The sequence below is a fragment of the Egretta garzetta genome, unplaced genomic scaffold (genome assembly GCF_000687185.1).
Source record: "Egretta garzetta isolate BGI_Z169 unplaced genomic scaffold, ASM68718v1 scaffold2, whole genome shotgun sequence".
Classification (NCBI taxonomy): Eukaryota; Metazoa; Chordata; class Aves; order Pelecaniformes; family Ardeidae; genus Egretta; species Egretta garzetta.
This window is the reverse complement of record NW_009258894.1, coordinates 3,244,791-3,264,979: the sequence shown is the minus strand read 5'-3', so window position 1 is coordinate 3,264,979 and position 20,189 is coordinate 3,244,791. Positions and strand designations below refer to the sequence as shown.

General features: G+C 44.6%; 2 protein-coding genes across 7 annotated transcripts in view; one reads left to right on the top strand and one right to left on the bottom strand.

The window, feature by feature from the left end:
• LOC104122100 (galectin-related protein A) overlaps nucleotides 1–4,958 on the top strand; it is a 6,721-nt gene extending 1,763 nt beyond the window's left edge. Inside the window, exons 2-6 of one of the 5 annotated variants that reach the window (XM_035889810.1) lie at nucleotides 427–593; nucleotides 2,652–2,760; nucleotides 3,530–3,704; nucleotides 4,073–4,257; nucleotides 4,788–4,958. In XM_035889810.1, coding sequence (XP_035745703.1) covers nucleotides 427–593; nucleotides 2,652–2,760; nucleotides 3,530–3,704; nucleotides 4,073–4,216 — 595 coding nt within the window. In that variant the 3' untranslated portion in view covers nucleotides 4,217–4,257; nucleotides 4,788–4,958. The other 4 variants (XM_009634178.2, XM_035889809.1, XM_035889812.1 and 1 more) reach the window with 4 other exon arrangements.
• Nucleotides 4,959–5,053: 95 nt separating this feature from the next.
• PLEK2 (pleckstrin 2) lies at nucleotides 5,054–19,898 on the bottom strand. 2 transcript variants are annotated; one of them, XM_009634177.2, is made up of 10 exons: nucleotides 19,834–19,898; nucleotides 15,947–16,206; nucleotides 13,121–13,285; nucleotides 11,951–12,132; nucleotides 11,127–11,218; nucleotides 10,607–10,794; nucleotides 10,000–10,101; nucleotides 8,810–8,893; nucleotides 7,573–7,651; nucleotides 5,054–6,558 (listed from the first exon to the last, which is right to left on the bottom strand). In XM_009634177.2, exons 2-10 carry the CDS (start codon nucleotides 16,064–16,066, stop codon nucleotides 6,431–6,433), a joined length of 1,140 nt encoding a protein of 379 aa, XP_009632472.2. In that variant the 5' UTR covers nucleotides 16,067–16,206; nucleotides 19,834–19,898; the 3' UTR covers nucleotides 5,054–6,430. The 2 variants fall into 2 exon arrangements, with proteins under 2 accessions (XP_009632472.2, XP_035745701.1); XM_035889808.1 differs by having other exon boundaries at nucleotides 15,947–17,475; nucleotides 19,834–19,856.
• Nucleotides 19,899–20,189: the final 291 nt, after the last annotated feature.

Here is a 20,189-nt window from a genome sequence, read left to right as displayed (position 1 = left end):
GGGCAGTGGGGCTCTGCCCACCCTTGCCGTCCCCCTGCCCACCCTTGCTGTCCCTCTGCCCACCCTTGCCGTCCCCCTGCCCTCTCACCGGCACTGGCCATGTAACTGGTGAGCTTCTCCGGTGGGATGAGGCGCGGAGGCCCGTGACTCAGCTGCTCAGCTGGGTGGTGTCCAGCTGGTGTTTGGCAAAGATAAGTCGTCCCCCCCCTGCCCCACCCCACCAGCATCCTCCCTTTATTCCGGACTTTTTGGTTGGTTTTGTCCCAGCACACAAAACAAAAACTCCTTCGGGGACTGCTGCAGCAGAGGCAAGTGTAAAAGGCAGCGCAGTGATGACAGAGGAGAGGTGTCCCAAAGTAAGTGACCGAGTGAGTCCCCAGGGCTCCTGAATGGAAAATATGGGGAGGGGGCTATGTCCATGTGCACATGCTGGGACCCACCAATAAACCATGCAAGATGCCGCAGGAGCTTGTACCATCACCTCCTACGGTGTTCTGAGTACTTTCCACCTGTACTGTCAACTCAGCGCCGGCACAGAAATGGCGCATGGTTGATCGCACCTCTGAACTCATTTCAGCCATGCTGGACGTGCTGTAAGTGTTGCAACTACGTGGTCATCATTCGACCTGTTCTGTTCTGATTCCCTGAGCCTTTGATGATGGTGCTTACTATGGTGCAGCTTGGTGCAAAAAATTTCTCAACGTGCACTTTCAATTTGGGGTATTATTTTGTATCTTGTCTCTTGTGTAGACCAGGAAAGAGCTTTAGTGGGACACAGGACCTGTATGAGGATGAAGTTCATTCAGCCTGGAATATTTTGTGCTTATTACCCACTCTCTAATTGCTTTATCCAGTTTAAAGTATCTCCTTCCAGTCCGACTCCTTACTTGAGGAGCTGCTCCCTCCCGTAAAACATCTCAGGCTTTTGACGCTTTTTTTTGTTACAAAGTTAAAAAAAATACCTGCTGGAGTCACCTGCCCACTTCTGCAAGGGTAAATGTACATTACTAATAATCAGCAGTAGTGCTGTCATTTTTGAAGGTATTTTTAAATTAATTTCTTCCAATATTAGCCTTGTTAAGAATTAGAGGTTTCTTAATATGTCTGTGAAACTGTAAAGGTGCCTGGATGTAAATGTCAAGGTGGGAAAATAAATTTTATAAGATCATCTTAGCAGAAGATATAACTAGTGTATTGAAATTAGGAAACAGAGTATAGGCAAAACATTTTTCATCTTGAATTGGTGTTTCCTTTAAGCAAGCTGGCATTCAATAATTTAAAAATGGTTATATTTTCCAAAATTTAAAAACACATAGGAAATACCCATAGCAACTTACACTTGAATGGATGCCCATTTGCTGTGAACAGAAGTCCGTGGGTTTCCATGCTGATGTAGTGCTTCTCGTAGCCAAAATACTAAACCATGCACATATTGTGGAGGTCTTCTAGCAAAAAATGTCTGAATTTTTGCCTTGGAACGCTGGAACGATAAAGCGCTTTTTATCTAAAATAGGGTCTGCTGTGCATTGCCTTGGAATATTATCAGTGTTACGCAAATTGCTACTAACGCTTAGTGTTTTATGGCAGCTTCTTTCTAAGTGACTGCACAGGGAGTGATTACATGATACAGGGCAGTGGTACTCTGGCATTTACATTTTAAAGCTATTTCTGAAACTGGAGTCTCAAAACATCCCTATCACTTGTTTCCAAGCTCTCTCTTTTATTTTTCCATGTCAGCCATCTCCTGTATTAGTTTCTCCACTGACCATTGAAGCTGTTAGGGAATTACTTGGGGCAAGTAAATGTAGCTCTGATCTTTGGGTGGAGTTTGCCACTACAGGTCTCTATGAATGGGACAAAAGTAGATCCACCAAGAAGCCATGTTCAGGCTTTGAAAAAGTGATGGGGACGGGTGTGACTGGGATCAGCAGCAGTGGTGCAGCGTCCATGCTGGCTTTGTGCCCTTATGGCGGAGGACAGAGGCTACCTGGCCCAGTGGAAAGCCTGCTGGTGTCAAGTTAGCCTACCAAAATCTGTTAATGAATTTGAGCTGGCAGAGTAAGTTCACACAGAGCCCGCACCCCGTGTCGCACTGCCACCACGCTTTTGAACTGCTAACATGGAGTGCTGCAACCAGATTTATTGTGTCGTCAGGCCACAGCAGCCATCACCTGCTCATCCCAGGTGTGTCAGCTGCCTGGGTTCCTGTCACCTGTGGGACGTGGGGGGCACCCCAGCCTTGCAGTACCCGCTCTGGTCTCGTGGCGTTAGTCACCTGAAGTCCATGGTGGCTGTTCCCAGGGCCACCTGAGGAATGCCCTCAGGGTCGTTCATCACGCGTGCGGTCAGGTGGAGCACCGACAGCGCCCACTCATCTTACCGACGGCACTTTTGGTCAGAAACTGCTCGCCGGAGCCGGCAATCCTGTCAGGCAGCCACCACCTGATTACCAGCCATTTGGTTGCGGGGGCAGCCCTCTCGCTCGCCTCAGACACCAGAACCGACAGAATTTATACCAAAAGCATAAGAGTTACTTTAGGCTGGAAATATTTTTAAGTTCTTCTGTACATGTAAAAATAAAATCAAGCTGTAAGAGGTGACTGAAGAAGCCATTAAAGCCGGTTAACCCACGGGGTGACCTACTGCAGCAGGTTTTCACTGTTCCCTGCAGGTGGAGCGGTATGTCGGTGAAATTAAAGGTGGCCTGAGACCAGCCATGAAACTCACGGTCATCGGGGTGGTACACTCCAACCCCAAGAGGTAGGTGAAGGGGCTGGTGGGGGCTTCACCCCTGCCATACGTTCTCCTATCTGTCTTCTAAATTCAAATGATTTTTTGAGAGTCTGCGCTCTTTGGGAGGAAGAAAGTCATATAGATTCATAACTTATAGCTCTATTTAATTGTCCTGTTCTCAGATTGAGATGAAAAGGGTGAGAAAGAATTCACTGGACCTTCTGACTGCCCTGCCAGTGTTTTCTACTCTTAATACCCTTACCGAATACAAACTGGAGGAGGCACACAAGGGGCATTTCTCCTCCAGAAGAGGTGCAGTTTTGAACCTGTATTTCAGTTTCCTGCTGGGAGATGGAATCAATATCACTTGAAAACCAGTGGGTTTGGCACAGGAGGTGCAGGTTCATTGCTGTGTTTAGTCTGGATGACAGCAACTGTGCTGTCATGGCGCTTCTTTGCATTTACAGCGATCAACTCAGTGAAGAGTTTTCCATAACCACTTTTAGGATACACATTGGAATTGGCTCATCTACAAATGCCTTTGATTCCAGTAACAAGAGAGGGAAAGCAACATCAGAAGTCACTACTAGCATCCTACTGGAAACTGAAGGAGAAACAGACTGGCCTGTTCTCATCCCTTTCTGCAGCTTTTAAGCCTGTGCACGGTCCCTGTAGGAGTCCTGTGTTTCAGCCTAACAAGAAATCAATAGCTTTCTTTAGTCTTTACAGGCTTCTGATGTACTTACCATGTCCTTTCACATTTCTGAAAGGCCTAGTCACTTAATTATTTTTTCAGCTTTTCAGTGACTCTGCTCTGTGATCCAGTGGATGCGCACAAAGATGTTGGGCTGTTATTTACAGTTAACTTCAGTGACAAATCCATCACCCGAAATGCACGAATTGCTGGGAAATGGGGAAGAGAAGAGAAGACTATTCCCTACTTCCCATTTACGGCAGGTGACACATTTAAGGTAATTTCTGGGGTACTATGATTAGAGTGGAGAAAAGGGGGGGAGAAAGGCTGAAGGCTACATACATGACCACAAATAGCTAACTATTGAAATTGGCAGGTTAACTAGTCTAATATGGCACAGAGAGCAACAATTCAAGCCCTGATGGGAGAGTTCCATTCCTTTCTCTAGTCTTAGTGAGAGAACTCACTATAAGGAGCTTTACTGTATCATCTCAGCAGAGAGTAGGTTATTTATTAGGGGCATTTCAGAAGAACCAGTAGACTTTGTGATTCACTATCCGTATCACATGGGGTTCTAAGTCCATGCTGGTGAAATCAGTTCTGCCACTTGGCTCTAACACCATACCCTGTCCTTTTCCATTGCAGATGGAGCTTTTATGTGAACACCAGCAAATCCGAGTCTTGCTTGATGGACGGCAGCTCTGTGACTTCACTCACCGCATTCAGCCCCTGAACTTGGTGAAAGCTTTGCAGATCACAGGGGACATCAGCCTTACCAAAGTGGCTTGAAAAAAAAGAGATCACAGTGTCACCAGAGGACAGAGGCAAATGTACTTTCTCCTGTCTGAGAAATGTTTTATCTTTTTCCCCTGGCTGATTCTGGAGAGTGGGTACTCTTATCTTTTTCAGTTGCTGATGTGTTTGAAACATACACTTTTTTTCTCATATGCACTCAGCAATTGCAGAGCTATGCCTGGTCCAAGTAAATCAGAGGACCTTTGCTGAGATACTCTCTTGGCCTCCCAAATGGCAAGATTTATGATGCTGTACAGTATCTCACACCCTCATGGTCCCCTAACCCCCACCCCCAGCATGCCAGCTGGTGGAGGTCAGTCCTCTGTGGTGGGGTGGCTGTTACCCTTGTGACAAGAACTGGGCTGTATGCAGGTGGTGGGACTGAGAAAAAGAGAAGCAGAAGATTTCCTTATAAGTGAATAAGGGAGTCTGGTGGGCCCCAGCAAGGCTCACGTTATCAGGCGGGAATTGCTTTTCCTGGAAGCTGTGCTCAGTCAGCACGAAGCCATTTGTGCTTCCCAGTACAGAGCAAAAAAAGCCTTACCACCATCCCTGTCTCTTGCAGGTAGCATTGCCGTGAATTGAAACGTTTCAACAGCTATGGATTTCACAGTCTTCTCTGGACCAGCCCTAGGAAATGGTATCTGTAGCTGAAACTGCGTTGCCCATTCCTGTATCTAATTAAAACTGCAGCTTTGCTGGCAAACATCTTTACCAGCTCTGTTAAATATTGGAATGCACTTGAGTGTTGTGCTGTTATTTCATTGCTGTAGATTTAGAAAAAAGTCCTAAATACATAGCTATTCTAATGCATATAAATGCATATATCATAGATGCTGCCTTTGGCTCTGTTATGATTGGTTGGTTATAACACAGAATGAAGGGGAATGTCTCTAGACAAAGAGACTTTTTCAGTACATAACTTGGAGAACAAAAAATCTGCAAAGAGGTGGTTCTGTGGATAGAAGGCTATCAAATTCCTCTGTGACTTCAGGGAAGACATATAGCATGCTCTCTTCAGATGGCTTTTGGAAGCTCTGCAGAATCTGGCTGTCAGATACAGGTACTCAGATAGCACGAGGAATTTTATGAAAATAGTATATCATCAGGCTGGTCAGGTGCATTCGTAACCTCACACATTCCAGTCTCCCCTCTGGTGTTGTGGAGAATGTCTCAGTTTCTATATATATCTAAATTTACGGTGTATGAAACCATTATTTTCATACACTCAAACTGCCCTCTGAGAAAAATCATATCTAAAGGACACAGGAGATTCAAATGCACTGAACTTGTTTTTTATATTTAATGATATCAAAGTCAAGTTTACTAGACAAATAATGGAAAATTTAATGGCTTAAAATAGAAAAAGCAATAGTCAGAACTGCTAGTAGAGTTCTCAGTCCCAATGGTCCTCCACATAAATGGACTTACAGTGATAATCAGGAGGAAAAGTCTTGCTTTTATGGCTGAGTGTTTTCTTCCAATATATTCAGCACTGATGGTTGTCTGGAATAACTGCCACTGATCTGATTTGATACTCAGGGTCCTGTGCTGCTATAGGCCATTACCAGTACAAGAATAATCTATATATTGGTGAGGAGGATCCTTTGGTCTTTTCAAGCCTAACAGAGAACCAAATAGTAGAGCAGATGAATGGACAGACAGACCCCTGGTTTGTTTTGCAATAGCAATTATCCTGGCAGCTGGATTGTGGCTTAGCACAAGACTCTTGTGGTATACAAAGAAAGGCAGCCTCAGACTCCAGCACCTTTCATGACTTTCAGTCAGTCAGTCTTAACTAATTAAGCTTATGAGCCCCTTTATAAAGGGGAAAGGAACAAGACATTTCTGCTTTAGGATAAAGCAGATCTGGATCTGTCAGATATAAACTGAATACTTGTACAAAAGAATAATTTTATTCCATCTTGGAATATCATATCTCATTGTTCCCTTGCAAAGTCCCGCTTTTCTGTATTCACCTGTTGTCTTTTGTCTCTTGGTTAGATGGTAAGTTCTTGGTTGGGGATTATTCTGGATCTACATGACTCCTAGGCAGCTAGGATGCTTGTCTGCCAGGAATTACTAGGTGCTATGGTGATACAAATAACAAAAATAGACTATCTAAGGGAAAAACAACACTCCCAGACAATGAGAGCAAGAAACTTGGTGACAAATGTGACTTATCATTTGGCATGGAGTCCACCTTATTCATGTCAGTGGTTTGATTGCCTCAATCCACTGTGTTCGCTCTGCCTTGGAGCTGGCCTGGATATAATAATGAATGTCATTTTTGGTGATGATTTTGAAGAGGTTGCCTTGCACATTGCCCTTCACTCCTGCAGAGAAAAAAAAAAAAAAAGACAGATCAGGAAGGTGCACAGAGAAATGCTTTGTGGCAGATGTGAAGCTTTACAGGGAAGAATTTTAATTTAGTGAATTGAGGTATTGGACCTTTCCATTTCTTTATGGATGAGACATCTAAAGCTTTTGTGTCTCTGCTTTCCCTTCTGCAAAATATAGTACAGACACCCCTCACACAGACTGTATGAACTACTGTGTACTATGCTTCCTATATAAAATAGCTGCTGTTTACATGGATGAACTCCCTACCAGTTTGTGCCAGTAGAGTAGATTCCCTCCAGCCCATCTTCGGGTTCCTCTTAGCAAGGAGCTCTATTATTCATCATGGCCTCCCACCTTGGACCGTATTTTTTTCAGACCCTGTCTTTTGTCTTTAGAAAGATGCTCCCTATTCGAGATCTGCACATTATGCTTACTGTCATAAAATAAACTGCTTTAACAGCAAAAACACTTATCTGTAAGGTTGAGGTTCTAGACAAATGCCTAAGCTAAGCATATTCACTAGCAGAACTGTTTTCTGCATTGCTATCCTTATTTCTCCCCTATATTTGTGTTCTACCAGATCAAAAAGGAAAAAGTAATAGTGTACGTAGAGAAGACGTGCAGAAAAGGGATGGCATCAGGGGATACCTCAAGACTTTGAGTTAAACAACACCCAAAAAGAAGGCATTTCTTCTTTGTCTGTTAACTCTGGAATATTAACCAGCGTCTTAGGACTGTCTCACAGGTCATCTGACTGAGAAAAGCCCATAGAAAGGGGAACACCCAAGATATGCGGAAATAACGCTAAAAAAAAAAAGTCCCCTCTGGTACGGACAACCCAGCAGTATGGGGATTTTTTATGATATGCCTCTTCCCTTGCTTGCAAGGGGAGAGGAAAGGCCAGCCCACTTGTGGATACAGGCAGCTGTACACACAAACCCACACCCAAAGACTGCATTTCTATGGCATAAATATGTACGTATGAAAGTTTAGACGCTCATGCTTACCTGCTGGGACTCCGTTGTCCTCCAGAGCTGAAACAAGACAGCCACGAAGAGAAAATCCACCTACTGGCCTGTTTTCTTCCTGCAAAGAAAGAGGAAATGAGGCTTATCTGGAAAATACCATCATTAGAATAACTTCCCAGAGCACATAAATTATTTTTACGAAGGTGGAGATGTAATGCCAGTCCTTCCAGATATAAACCAACCTTGTCACAAGAGTAGTCAATTAGGACATGTAATTAAATGCATTACTATGTTGTTTCAGTCTCAGATGTTTCTCTGAATGTAACTGGGAATGGTGGAGATCAATTAAAAGCACAAGGGTAGGCTAATAATTATATTCCAAACTTATGTATAGTCTTATCAATAAAAACCCATATTAAATATACATATATATTTCTGCAAGTTTTTAGCTTGTTGGTTTTCACTGAGACTGTATGGGAAAAATTTGACTGTATTCTCTAGTAGGCTGGGCCTCTTGTCTGATCTTCAGGTTCTGCAGTTTGAATTTGTAGCATTACAAAGGCAAATTGCAGTACAAAAAAACCCCCAAAAAACCACAAAGAAACAGGCAACAAAAAATGAACCAGCTCCATAAGCTCCTTTCACTCTGTTGTTCGTGTTTTCTTTAAAAGCCACATAAAGCATTTCTATACATGTTCTTTTAGAAACCTGTTGAGCTTTGTGATACCTTATGTGTCTGGGGCTGATGGATCCACATGCTCTTCTGGGTCACTCACATCATTGATTATTATACCCATGAAGATAAATTCTACTATTCCCTTAGCAAATTTAAAACAGAGTAGCAGAAATTCCTATAAATACTTTGGCATCAAGGAGACGCTATTCAATGTTGGAATTAAAATCCCTGTAGCAGTGTGACCCTCAAGTGGTAGAATGTCAGCCCAGAAAGATCACAGCCCAGGAAGAAGCCCTGCAGGAGCATGGTCCCAGATTGTGTGGGGACAGCAAAAGACCAATCCCAAGAAAACTGCTGCCCCTCGGCTAAGGAAAAGGAATCTCACTGGGGAAAAGGCAGGAGGGAAGATGCAGTGGTAGAAAATCCTGCACGGACAACCTCCAGGATAAGGCCAGAGAGGTCTTATTCCCCAGGAAATGGCCAGAGGAACCCAGAAGGGGATTTGGGCGAGAGAAGCATTTACAGCATAGATGTATTTTCATTATAATGTTTAGGTCTGAAAAGAGCATTTCTGGGGGTAGTAACTCCCCACTCACGTACCTTAGTGGGGTCATAGTAGTGCAAAAAAGCAGGATCAGCTCTCAAAACAAATCTCCTCACCTTCCAGTTTTTCCTCTTGTGTCCCTGAAAAACAGAATAATTAAAGTTACCGCCAGTAAATACCTCCTGTGATTGCCATTTTCCTGCAGGCTGTAGGAGAGACCTGAATAGGTACTGAAAAAAGAGGGTTTGGTGCCAAGAGAGAAGAATCTTTCCTGGCATCTTAGTAACTCCCAGGATTTTCTGCTTAACATCCTTCTTCATACGTTGTCAATCCTTTCCTCTCCCCATTCCTTGTGCTGAGAACCAGCATGAGCATGGGGAGAGGCTCCCAGGCAGCTCTTCTGTCCCGTGGTGATGGGGGGGCTGCCCTGCCAGCCCCATGGGGTTCCCTCAGCAGCTCCTGGCACCCAGCCCCCCCGGCAGCTGGTGGAAGCAGGGCTGAGGAACACCTGATGATTGTGTTTGCACAACACACAAATCAGAGGGTACAAAGCTCCAGAGTAGAAACATGGCCGTGCGGTGCACGTAGGGTTCCCTCTGCAGGTGGCTGCCTTATTGGAACAGCATGATGGATCCTCGTCTTGTTCATATTGTCTTGTTCGTACTAAGGGTGGGAAACTAAGTTTTGCAGACTAAGGGTGGGATCCCGTAAACAACTACTGCTTAGCAGCTCATTATGCCCAAAGAAAGCAGGTCTCATGACCACTTGAGCATCCATGTGTCCATGAGTGACTGCCCACAGGTTAATGTCTGCCTCTTGCAAATGTCAGTCTACTCAGCTTTGAAATCTGCCTGCGACCAGCAGAACGTCGTGGCTGGTCGCACAACCCGGATATGACGGGTTAGACTAGAGGAACAGTGGATCTGCTTGGAAGTGAATGTAGCACCTCTGGTGGGATTTGGAGTTTGAGTGGGACTTTTGCTTTTGACGCTATTTTATACCTTTCAGTATACACTCGATATGTACGGAATATCCAATTAATCCTGCCTGAGCAGCAAGTTCCGTAGCTCACTTCTTTGTAACTACTCTTCACCTCATGATCTCTGATAGTAGTACTGACAGGCAAGTTCGCTCTGCTGGACACAACCTTCCAGCCATGGCCATATAAACCACATTTATTCTCTAGGAAGCCCTAAGAGCTGTAATTTTTCTTGTTTCCCAGTGACGGTTCAAAGACTTTATTTACCTGTTTCACTAAGAATCCTTGCTTCACAATTGTGCCGCTTAATTCAGAGATGTTAAATTGTAGCTCTTCCTTGGAACTGATATTTTTCTTACTGCTCTCAGCCTGCAAATAGGGAAAAGATGGTTCCACTTTTTAAACAGACGCTCAAGTACAAAGTTCTGCATTTTATTTTCCTTGAGCTGTTTTTAGCTCATTTTTCCCTGAGTAAATTCTACTCCATACCCCAGCTGCTCAGCTCAGCAGGTCTGAGATTTACAAGCAAGAAGTTACAGCTGTAAAGCCTACACAGGCACTGTGGCCTTGAGTTTTAGCAGAACTAGAGCATGGCCTCTGTTAAATGCAGACACAGCACTGCACCCGAGGGACACACCCCTTTTAATGCCTAATTATGTAATTCGTAGATCCCTCCATATCCATGCAGCTATTTGTCTCCAGCAAAAGTGCAAGTGTTAGCACTTCTAAAAGCCTAGAGCTGCTCCTTCTGTGTCTGCTTTCATAAGCCTGCATATTTTGCCTTTGGTTGTGTGCTGTGCGTGTCCCCCTAACCACTGCCCCAAATCAAGTGAGAGGCAGGGGAGGTGCTTCTGTTGGCAACCACATCACTTACAAACATGTACAGTGCAGTGGAGTCATCAAGGAACTGCTCAGAGAGGTCACCGCAGCGCGTGGCCTCAGTGCTACGGGCTCCCACAGGCTTGATAAAGTTCTCCTCCATCAGCATGGATGCCAAGGTGACAGCCTCGAACCGTGACACAGCAAAGCTATTGGAGATGAGCCAGTCCACCAGGGCAGAACCTGCAGGGAGAAAGGCAGCTCTCATACCAAAGCAATGTGCTCTTCCAAGGCGAGACAGATGGTCTCCTGCCACACAGGCCTTCATTTGCTGAAACATTCTGTCACCATCACAAAGACTGTCAGTGAAGCACAAGGTTGACCAAAAGCATGGGGCCCTACTTGTGCTTCCATACAGCCAAGGAGTGACAGAGAAAGGTGTCGGAGAACTGGGCTGCATCGCCACTTTCCACTGGGCCACCATTGATGCCACCATGAAGGCAGACCGTAGCTCCCTTGCCACTGCAGTGTGGCATGTCAGATGTGAGGAAGCTCTTTGCCTGCAGCGGGTGTACCTGTGAAGGTCTCTTTGTAGCTGTTGCCTTGCTCTAAGTTGCGGGTCAGCTTAATTCCAGCACTGTTGTCACACATTCTCTCCACTATGTGGCTGTAAAAGAGAACACAGAAAAACATTAGGAGCATAGAAAGACAGGCAGAAACTGTTGCGTACTTCTGTCAGTGCCTGGGATGCCCTAATGATTACCAGCATAAAGATGGGAAACAGCCTAGATACTCCCCCACAAGTTTTATCCTAAGTACGATGTAGGAAGATTTGTTGTCCCAACAGCAGCACTAAACAAGATGCCTCACTAAGTATCTTTCAGTTTAAAGCGCTTCAAACTGAGCTACAGTCAGCCTCCATTTACCTTCTCAACACAAATCAAATCTATGTAATTTTTTCTATTTCTTAATCAGTTCTCTGTTTCCTTTCATTTAACGTGATGTACCCTAAAAATCCTAAATCTGGATCCTGGCTATCAGCTTTGAAAGCTCATCAACATGGCATGAACAACATCATTGCTCAGTGTTTCCCTGACATTACATCTTCCAAGATAATATGTCTACCCAGTGAGAATCTCTGCAGCTGACTAGGAAGGTCTTCAAGCCAGCAGTGAAATGCCTGTGCGGAATCCACATATGCCCCCAAAAAAGGATGGTCAGGAAAAATGTGCATTCTTGTGCCCTGGCAAAAGCAGGTGCAAACCTAGGGCAGAGCAGCTGGTTTAGGGGCTCCTGGCCACACAGGAGTGGATCTGTGCAGAGAGGACCTTCCCCATCCATCAGCTCAGGCAATTTGCAGACTACAGCAACAGCAGAAGGAGAAATCATACACACTTACTGGAGGCTGATGTTCTCAAGCAGTTTGAAAGAGTTCTTCATTCTGTGAAGCTCTTGTACCTGTACTGGGTGACCAGCATGAATAGCTCCAGTGATGTCCAAAGCCCAAGAGTCTCGCTCCTCCCTGGAGCAACATTCAAGGAAATAATCTGTATTGGTTTTTGTCTTTAGTTTGATGAGTAGCTGTGGAGAAAGGAGTCCAAAGCAATAACATCATTTAGCTATTGTCCTCCACTTGCATTTTGCTTCTTTTGGCACTGGCCCAGGTGACACAGACAAGTCTGATACGGCATCCCACCTGAGTAAGTACAGAGCAATTCTTGGCCAGAAAGATGGTGGGCACAACTCTCAGTTTTTTTTGCTTCCCCCCGACCCCCAAAATCCCTGGGTTTTGAGTTCCAAGCATGGCTTGCATGCATGGAGCTTGTGGTACTTAAAAAGAGAGCAGACCACCCAGATATGGGATTACATAGGAGCGTGCTGCTGACTGCGGAGCTTTTCACATCCAGATCTGTAGTTTCTCAACAACTACAAACTCGCACTTGGCTCCTTCTGCCATGAGAAGCACTGAAATAGCCCGCAGCTTCCAGAGTAATTTCCCTTCTGGCCCCATTCAGAGGAAGTCTGCATTGCTGCTGCCCGCGGGTGAGCAGAGAAGCGCGGGAGGCACTTTCCTGCCAGAGCCCTCTTGCTGGAAACTTTCCACAGCAGTGAAGTCCCATTGGCGAAGGAAAAGGGAGTTTGACCCAGCTGCCTGGGAGCGCCCTGTGAACACAGCCAGGGTTTAAGGCAACTACCAGAAATGTTTCCTTTTTTCCCCATCCTCCTCAGATCTTATTGAGCCGTTCGTGTCCTCCCTCCACACACTGTTGGACTGATGCATTTGCATTTGTTCTTCCCACTGTGCGTGGAGGGGTGGGTTTGGGGTTTTTTTGTTTAATGGCTACGACTCAAATTTGAGCACAAGGAACAGTGAAGACATGATGAGGGAGTTGATTGCTCACCCTGGTTACACTGCTCATGGCAGCTTGCTTTTGGCTGGGCCTAATTCTGGAAACACATACCCCAGCGATATGGTTGCAGTAACCAAAGAATTCAAGAGGAGAGGAAAAGACTAGGGAGAAGTTAGGAAGAAACATCAATGAGAAGGGATACATTTTTCCAGTCGTACCGGTCTGTTCTCATATTCCAGGCATGGACAAGTAATAGTGCAGCCATCCAAAAGGATCCTGCCCTTTGGAGAAGGCTCCTTCTTGCCTCCTTCAATTTTGTAATACAGCAGCTTATCCTGAAGCAGAACGAACCATCTCACTTTCCAGTTACGAACAATATGTCCCTAGAGGAGAAGAAATCCACATAGCTAACTTTAACACAAACATTGAGAAATGATCTTATTTTCTTTCTTTTTCTTTTTTTTTTTGGGTGGGGCTGTGAAAATACCATAAACTAATAGGAAACTGTATGAAAAGAAACACAGGAAGCCATAATGAGTCCTGTTCTCCCTGAAATACACATTTTTAGTAACAAAACAGCACAGCTCCATCACTATAAAATCATGGAGCAACAGAAAGATGCTTTGCTCTTTCTCCAGCAAGGACATTTTCTTTGCTGGCAAGAATAGTTTCCTGCAAAAGCTCACATGAATTATCTCAAAGAGCTGTCATTTAGGTGCACACCTGCCTGCTGACAGCACCAGACAGGAACAAGGCTAAATCCAAAAATGCATGAGGGCTCTTGGAGACAAACTGCTCCTTTCCCGTGATGCTGAGTGGTGTTTGATGTGTTTTGTTCTTTGTCATTTTGATGTGGCTGTAGGTGCCAAGTGGTTTTGAGAGCGCTTTACTAGGCAAATTGGCTTTTCCTTACATCCCCTCTTACTGCTAATATGTGGTTTATTTCTATCCTACCTGCTTCCAATCCCCTGGGCTAAAACATTCCCTGTGCTCTGTTCCTTGTAAAGGAAATGCGCTTTTTAAGGGCAAAAGACCGAATGAAGGCTGCTGGTGAATGCCTCCTGGGTTATACCAGAGTAAAGACAAAACCTCTTCTTTCCCCTCTGTAAGCAGCCCCCAGCTCTCTTTAGTCCAGCTGTACAGGAAAGCAAACCCAGCGAGGGCTGACACCGGCAGGCTCAATCCTGTCTGACTGTGTCAGGTCCAGCTTCGCAGTGCGAGGAGCTGACTTGCATTTCTACAGGTGATGGAGCATTACAGCCAGCAGGCAAAGCATGGGGCAGAGGAAGCTCTGACCTAGGGGAGGGTGGGCATAGCTAGAAGAAAGGAACACGCGAGGTCCGATTGTGGCAGGAATCAAAGCTCATTAATTCTCTATGAGTAAAGGAGGAAAAAGGCAATTGCCAGGAAAAGGTGGGGTAACGAGTCCCTCAAATCGAGGGCACTTTAGATTGAATGTCTTCTAGTCTACACTAAATACAATTTATCTAACTTGGGTTTCTTCTCTCCTTCCCTTTGGCTTCTCCAGTGTTTTTTTTTCACCTGTTGTAAGTCCCTTGGACATTTTTCCTTAGAGCATGTTCTTTACTATGGCTCTTTTCTTTCCTTCTTGGAAGTAGGATGCCTTACCTTTTTTTCTTTATCTTTACCTGACTTCCACACATTTACTTTATATTTGTAATACGTTACCATACATAATTTTGTCATTTATACTGTGTTTAGATCATCTCCGTGCTCCTTGCTTCTGCTCTCTTCTTAAGAAAGCTCTGTTTTCTTTACCTGATTCCAGCCCTTCCTCATTTTTTTTCTCTGGATCCCTTGTTCCCTTCTCCCTCAGTTTCCTTTAGGCGTCTTCTTTGTGGTCTCCTTCCTATTAAACTTGTGTATTTTGGTGGTGTGGTACAGACTGCTGGCAGTTGGAGCTCAGTGTGCTGCCGATAACCTATTCCTCTCGAAGATTTGGTGCCTTGACTTCCCATCTTGAATTCAGTAGTCACTTAAGAGCCACAAAATGCAACCGTATCCCAGAGAGGAGAGCATGAGCTGGGACTGCTCTGCCCTCGCTGCAGAAGGGAGGATGAGGAACAGCTCGGGCCATGCAGCCCTTCTCTGTGTAGAGCATGGCTTCACATGGCTGGCGTCTGGCCAGGAGCCCTGTGAGGAGAGCTCCTGACCAGGATCACCTTCATGCTAGCGCCACTGCCACGTACTGTAGAAAAGCATTTCCGAAGGCGTGGCAAAGCTTTGAACAAACCTTTGAATCACAGTTTTTGTATGCAATCAAGGACCGCATTAATCATTGAGATAGGGTCTTGGTACTAAAAGCAGCTTATCCCCCTTGCTAAGTTGCCCTCTTGTGTCCCAGCTATGACTGACTTGGTCCTATAGGGCGAAGAATGGGAAAGGCTGAAGTCTGTGACATCATCTTTCAGCTCTTTTCCCCACATTTTGGCTAAAATTTTCTTACAGTGCAGCTTGAGGGGTCTGGAAGAAAGGAGTTGTTTCAAATACATTTCTACGTTTGCATTGCTCCGATCCCCTTCAGAAAGGATAGTCTGTTCTCCATCCTCTCCTACGAAATGGGAAACCCTGCTCAGCTGGGTCACTAAAGAAGGCACAAACTATCTTGAGAGACTGTCCAAACATCTTCCCTCTCTCCATCTTCCCATGGCTGCTTCCACTGCTGCTGTGTAGCCATTTGCCAGGTAGTTTTTTATGTGCTTTTTGCAGAGGTGTGCCCTAGGTGCAGACATACTGGCTTTCTGGTACCTAACTGAGTAATCCCAATAGCTAATTCACTTTCCTCTGGGTAAATGCCAATACAGGGAAACTCGAGGGAGGGTAGTGAACACCCGCAGTTTGTGCAGCTCCCCCGGCAGGCATCTGCACAAACCTGGAGGAGTTCCTTTCCCAGGAATCAGCAGGAGCCCCTCAAACCCAGCGCCCAAGGGGCTGCCTTGCCATGAGCCCTGGCTCAATCCCCCTGCTCAGGGGCTGCTTCCAGGTTTGAGCCGAAGCACACGAGGGGGACCCGAAGCACTTACCCGTTTGACGAGGAAGCCCTCCTTCAGGACTCCAGTTGCTTCCTGCATCGTGGCCAGCAGGGAGGAGAACCAAGCCCCCGCCGAGAAGTGCCTGAGCCCTGGCAGCCTGTCCCTCTGCATGCGGTTTGTTTAAGAAAGCTCATTTTTCTTTGCTACCCTCCTCCTCCAACGTGACGCACTCTCCCTTCCCTGTTTTTTTTCTCCCTCTCTTCCTACCCATGAGACATTAATTAAACGGTGAGCTGGCTCTGATCCATTACCTGCCCTCAGGAAAGTAAAACAAAGCAAAATCTAAAAAGGATATCAAAGGAATTTCACAGAACTTAGTATAGCAAAAACCCACCACTGAGTGAGTCAGCCAATAAAAGCAGCCACATGATGACAAAGCTGGTATTGCATGGGAGGGAGAAGCAGAATTATAAAATCACATCCGTCAAAACTTCAGACTAATCAACTCTACTGCTTAAAATTTCTCTCCTAATAAACAGATCTCATAGGGGTTCTACAGATCAGAACAACTGAAGTGTAACATATAGAATATTATGATTACAAGGAGACTTTTACAAACCTTAAAATAATTTCTTTTGCTAGAAGTTTATTTTACCAAAGAAGCCCAAAGCACCTAAAAGCCCACTCTACTTTCAGTGACCTCTGGGCATATAAACCATGATTCTTGGCTTAATATCCTAAATCCCTACATAAACAACTATTCAGGCTTCGGGTAAACCAGTCTGCTCAATGAACACCATGCAGTGACCTCTCGTAACTCCTGAGCACCTCTGAAACAGAGTGCCTTTTCTGTATCTGACTAGGAGCTTAGATGTGTCTTGCATTCTTGAAGACTTTGGCTATGATAAATCTGTTTGATGGATTTATCAAATCTCGCCCTGATGAAATAAACCAGTATTAGTATTTCAGACAGCGCTGCTGTTCAGAAGTAATAGTCTTTGTTGTACTATTAGCATTCCCTGACTTGTACCAAAATCAAGGTGATATACGTGGGCAGAGCTAAGGGCTGTGGGAAGAAACACGGTGTAGGGCATAACAAATAAACAGCAGCACTCGTTGCTACGTAAAAAAAGAGAGTCCAGAGTTCAGTAAGACAAAGCAACTCAAGTGTCTCTCGGTCTTTGCACACCGGATCAGATTACCAGTCACACTTTCATGTACCGAGTAAAAGGAACAAACAAATCATTTCTTTATCTTTATACTATTTTTTATAACTTCTAGTGAAGAGCAGCAAGACACCGAAGAATTCAAACCTGACTGTACTGGAGGTGACCCAGAGAACAGTCCCACAGAGATCATAAGAAATACAGTGAGTGACTGGAACGCCACTTGAAGTTAGAAAAATCGACCGCTCCATTAAGAGAAAGCTTGCTGGCTGGCGCTTCAAAAGCAGCCGGCACATATGGAAGTTACCTGCGTAGCTCCTACCGCAGTCCCTTTGCCACTTTGGAAAAGGCAGGCAGCCATGAGGCAACTGGCTGCATAAATCATATCCCAGTTATGCTTGTTCTTCAGTCCACCTAAATTAAGTACACTAAGTTTAACAGAGCACCTGGAAAAGTATTTTTTGCTGTAGATATGTAGTATTTTCAAAGAAATCAAAGGAAATGTTTGTATTTTTTTTTATATTATTGTGACCTTAAAATAAAGCAGAAATTAACTGAGTGTATTACTTTTAATTTAAAAATTAATCTCCATCTCTGTGTATATATGTAAATATATACATAAATAAAAGGTGTACTCAGAAGCAGAATCTTGGGGAAAAAAACCTGATCCAGTCAGCAGAAAAAAAGAAAATACATTTCAGCTCACAGTGTTCTGTAGGTTAGAGTTAAACTTGAGAAAAAATAAGAAAACTTAAGTCTAGGTACACAAGAGACGTTCCTGCTGCATACATTTCCTGGACACGCACTCTTTGTATAACCAGCTCCAGGAATACCGCGTTCCACCCTTTGGCATTTGAGGTTCAACTTCACATTGTTCAGCTTGTTACTGCAGGCAGTTTTGTAACAAGGCAGGTGAGAGAATTTCATGCTCGCGAGGACAGGTAGAAGCTTGCAGGGGGCTCACGCTCAGACAGTGAGCTCAGAACCGCACCATAACCCGTCCTCGCCGAAGATGTGAGCAAGCGCTCTTCCTCCAGCGCGCAGACCACCCACAGCCCTGCAGACGGGTCTTGGCAAAATTGCCATTAGCAATGAAGAATTTTATTGTCAAACTGCTGGTGAATGGCAAAGCCAACATTGCTCTAGCTGGCCATTAAACAACAGGGGCTTGTATCAACTACTTTTTATAATATAGAGCCTTCACTTTCTTCAGTACCTTGGATATTTTTAATGCACGGTCCTCCCCCTGTCTCGCCCTGTAGTTAATCAAGGGTAACAAACTGCCCCTATATTGCTCCCTGAGGTTGAGTAAATAAAGATCTCTCAGACAGCCTTGCGGGAAAAGGGTCATACAGTGTAAAATGAGTCAGTGTATCAGGGCTGCCATTTTCACGCATGCACTGGGAAGGCAAGCTCTGGCATTGAAGTCTCCTGGCAGAAAAGGACGTGCTTCCATCCATATAAACTCAGGGAGCTCCGGAAAACTCCATCAGGTCTTGTGTGGGACTTGAAACTGCCTGAAAGGAGGACTATCTGTTTCCTCAGATCCATTTTATAGTGGTGCTTTCCACATGTCAGCATGTAGAAAACATGGGGTTTTTTTAACAAAAAAGGACAGTTGAGTGCTTGATATTTTTCCATTCAAGGTGACCCTAAACCACTTTCTATGCTATAGAATTTGCATTGGGATGGCCAGGAAGAGTCGGCTGCAGGCTTCGGGACCACAGGACACTACTCATGGTTAAAGGGAAAGGCAGGAGTAGCCAGCTCTGAGCGCAGACTGCGCCATTTCAGCCGGCCGACCTGACAGACGGGGCTGATACCTCCAGGCCAGTCCCTCAAGAGGCCAGGAAGAGCTCATGAAGAGAACCTGCCCATAGGACAACCCCCATCGCATGCTCTGCAACGCCCAAACGCCCATCACGTATCATCACATGAGCAGCATCACATGGGGGATTACGTATACCTGGCTTTTTCAAAGCAGCTTCTTAAGATGCTGGGACTTTGCCCTCCAGTGTAGGGCACCATTAACTATTTAGTTCCTTTAGTGCATTAGGGATGAAATAAGATGAAAACAAGCCGCATCAAAATAAAGAACCATGAAACATTTCTAGATAAAAGATGACAAATGTTCAAAAGTCTCCTGACGTAAGAACATTTTTTAAATTAACTGTAGAAAGGTTTGAGAGCAGTTAATTGTCTAGACTCTGGAACAAAAAAGTATCAGAAATTAAATACCAAAGTGCAGATTCTGCTATGAAGAACAACATGCCAGCTCCACTGCATCCAAAAAAGCCTGAGGGCCAGAATCAGGGTGAGAAGAGCAAGGAATCGACACTGTATTAAAAACCAGAAAAACCACAACAGCCCAATTTTATCTGCCAGGGTAGTAATTGAAATGCGTTTATCTCAAGCTGCTTCGTTACGGCCCTCACCATCTCAGCCACTCTTTTTTTTCCAGGCACTCAAAATTGATGCAGAATTGTGTGCATCAGCACGCTGAGCATCTAATTGGAAAAGTTCCTAGTTACTGAACAAGTTTAGCAAACTTTTGCCTAAGTTACTGACAGCAACGATGCTTACCTACTAACACACCAAAGCAGTTCTTAAGAGATGAGAGGATATCAACTGTAGCCCCCGATAATATTCTAAGGAAAGAGCCATGTGTGGCTCATTTTTCAGTGCTTTGCTTTACAGCATTATTTTGTCATGGCGATCACATGGCAACTTTTTTATTTTATAAAGACTTTGTTCTTTCATCTGAGTATCCACCTACTGTGTTTAATGGGAGCCAAATCACTATTTTAGTGAATGGGCAAAGTTGGAAGAGCTGTTCAAACAGGAACCCGACATTATCACAACTTCAAGCCATGACAAGGCTGTCATACTCAGCTTCTGAAAAGACAGCAATTTGAGAAAACAACCATAAAAAAAAAATTAGTTTCTTCATTTAGTGATAACACATTCAGGTGTTTTCCAGCATTCTGCAAAGACCAGAAGTTACTGAACTTTTCTAGCTTTGCATAGTGAAGTGCTCTGATGACCAAGCATGGATTGAAATGGGTATGCCCTTTGTGAATGCCTTCTGTGGCAACACCAGGTGGCAATTACATTGTACTGTGGAAATA

Excerpts from the sequence above, each read along its gene's own strand:
- PLEK2 (XM_009634177.2), bottom strand. The coding sequence starts at position 16,066 with ATGCAGAGGGACAGGCTGCCAGGGCTCAGGCACTTCTCGGCGGGGGCT. Across the intron at positions 10,795-11,126 it reads CTACAAAGAGACCTTCACAG|GTTCTGCCCTGGTGGACTGG; the intron begins GTACACCCGCTG and ends TTCTCCCTGCAG. Across the intron at positions 7,652-8,809 it reads ACTACTATGACCCCACTAAG|GAAGAAAACAGGCCAGTAGG; the intron begins GTACGTGAGTGG and ends CTTTCTTTGCAG.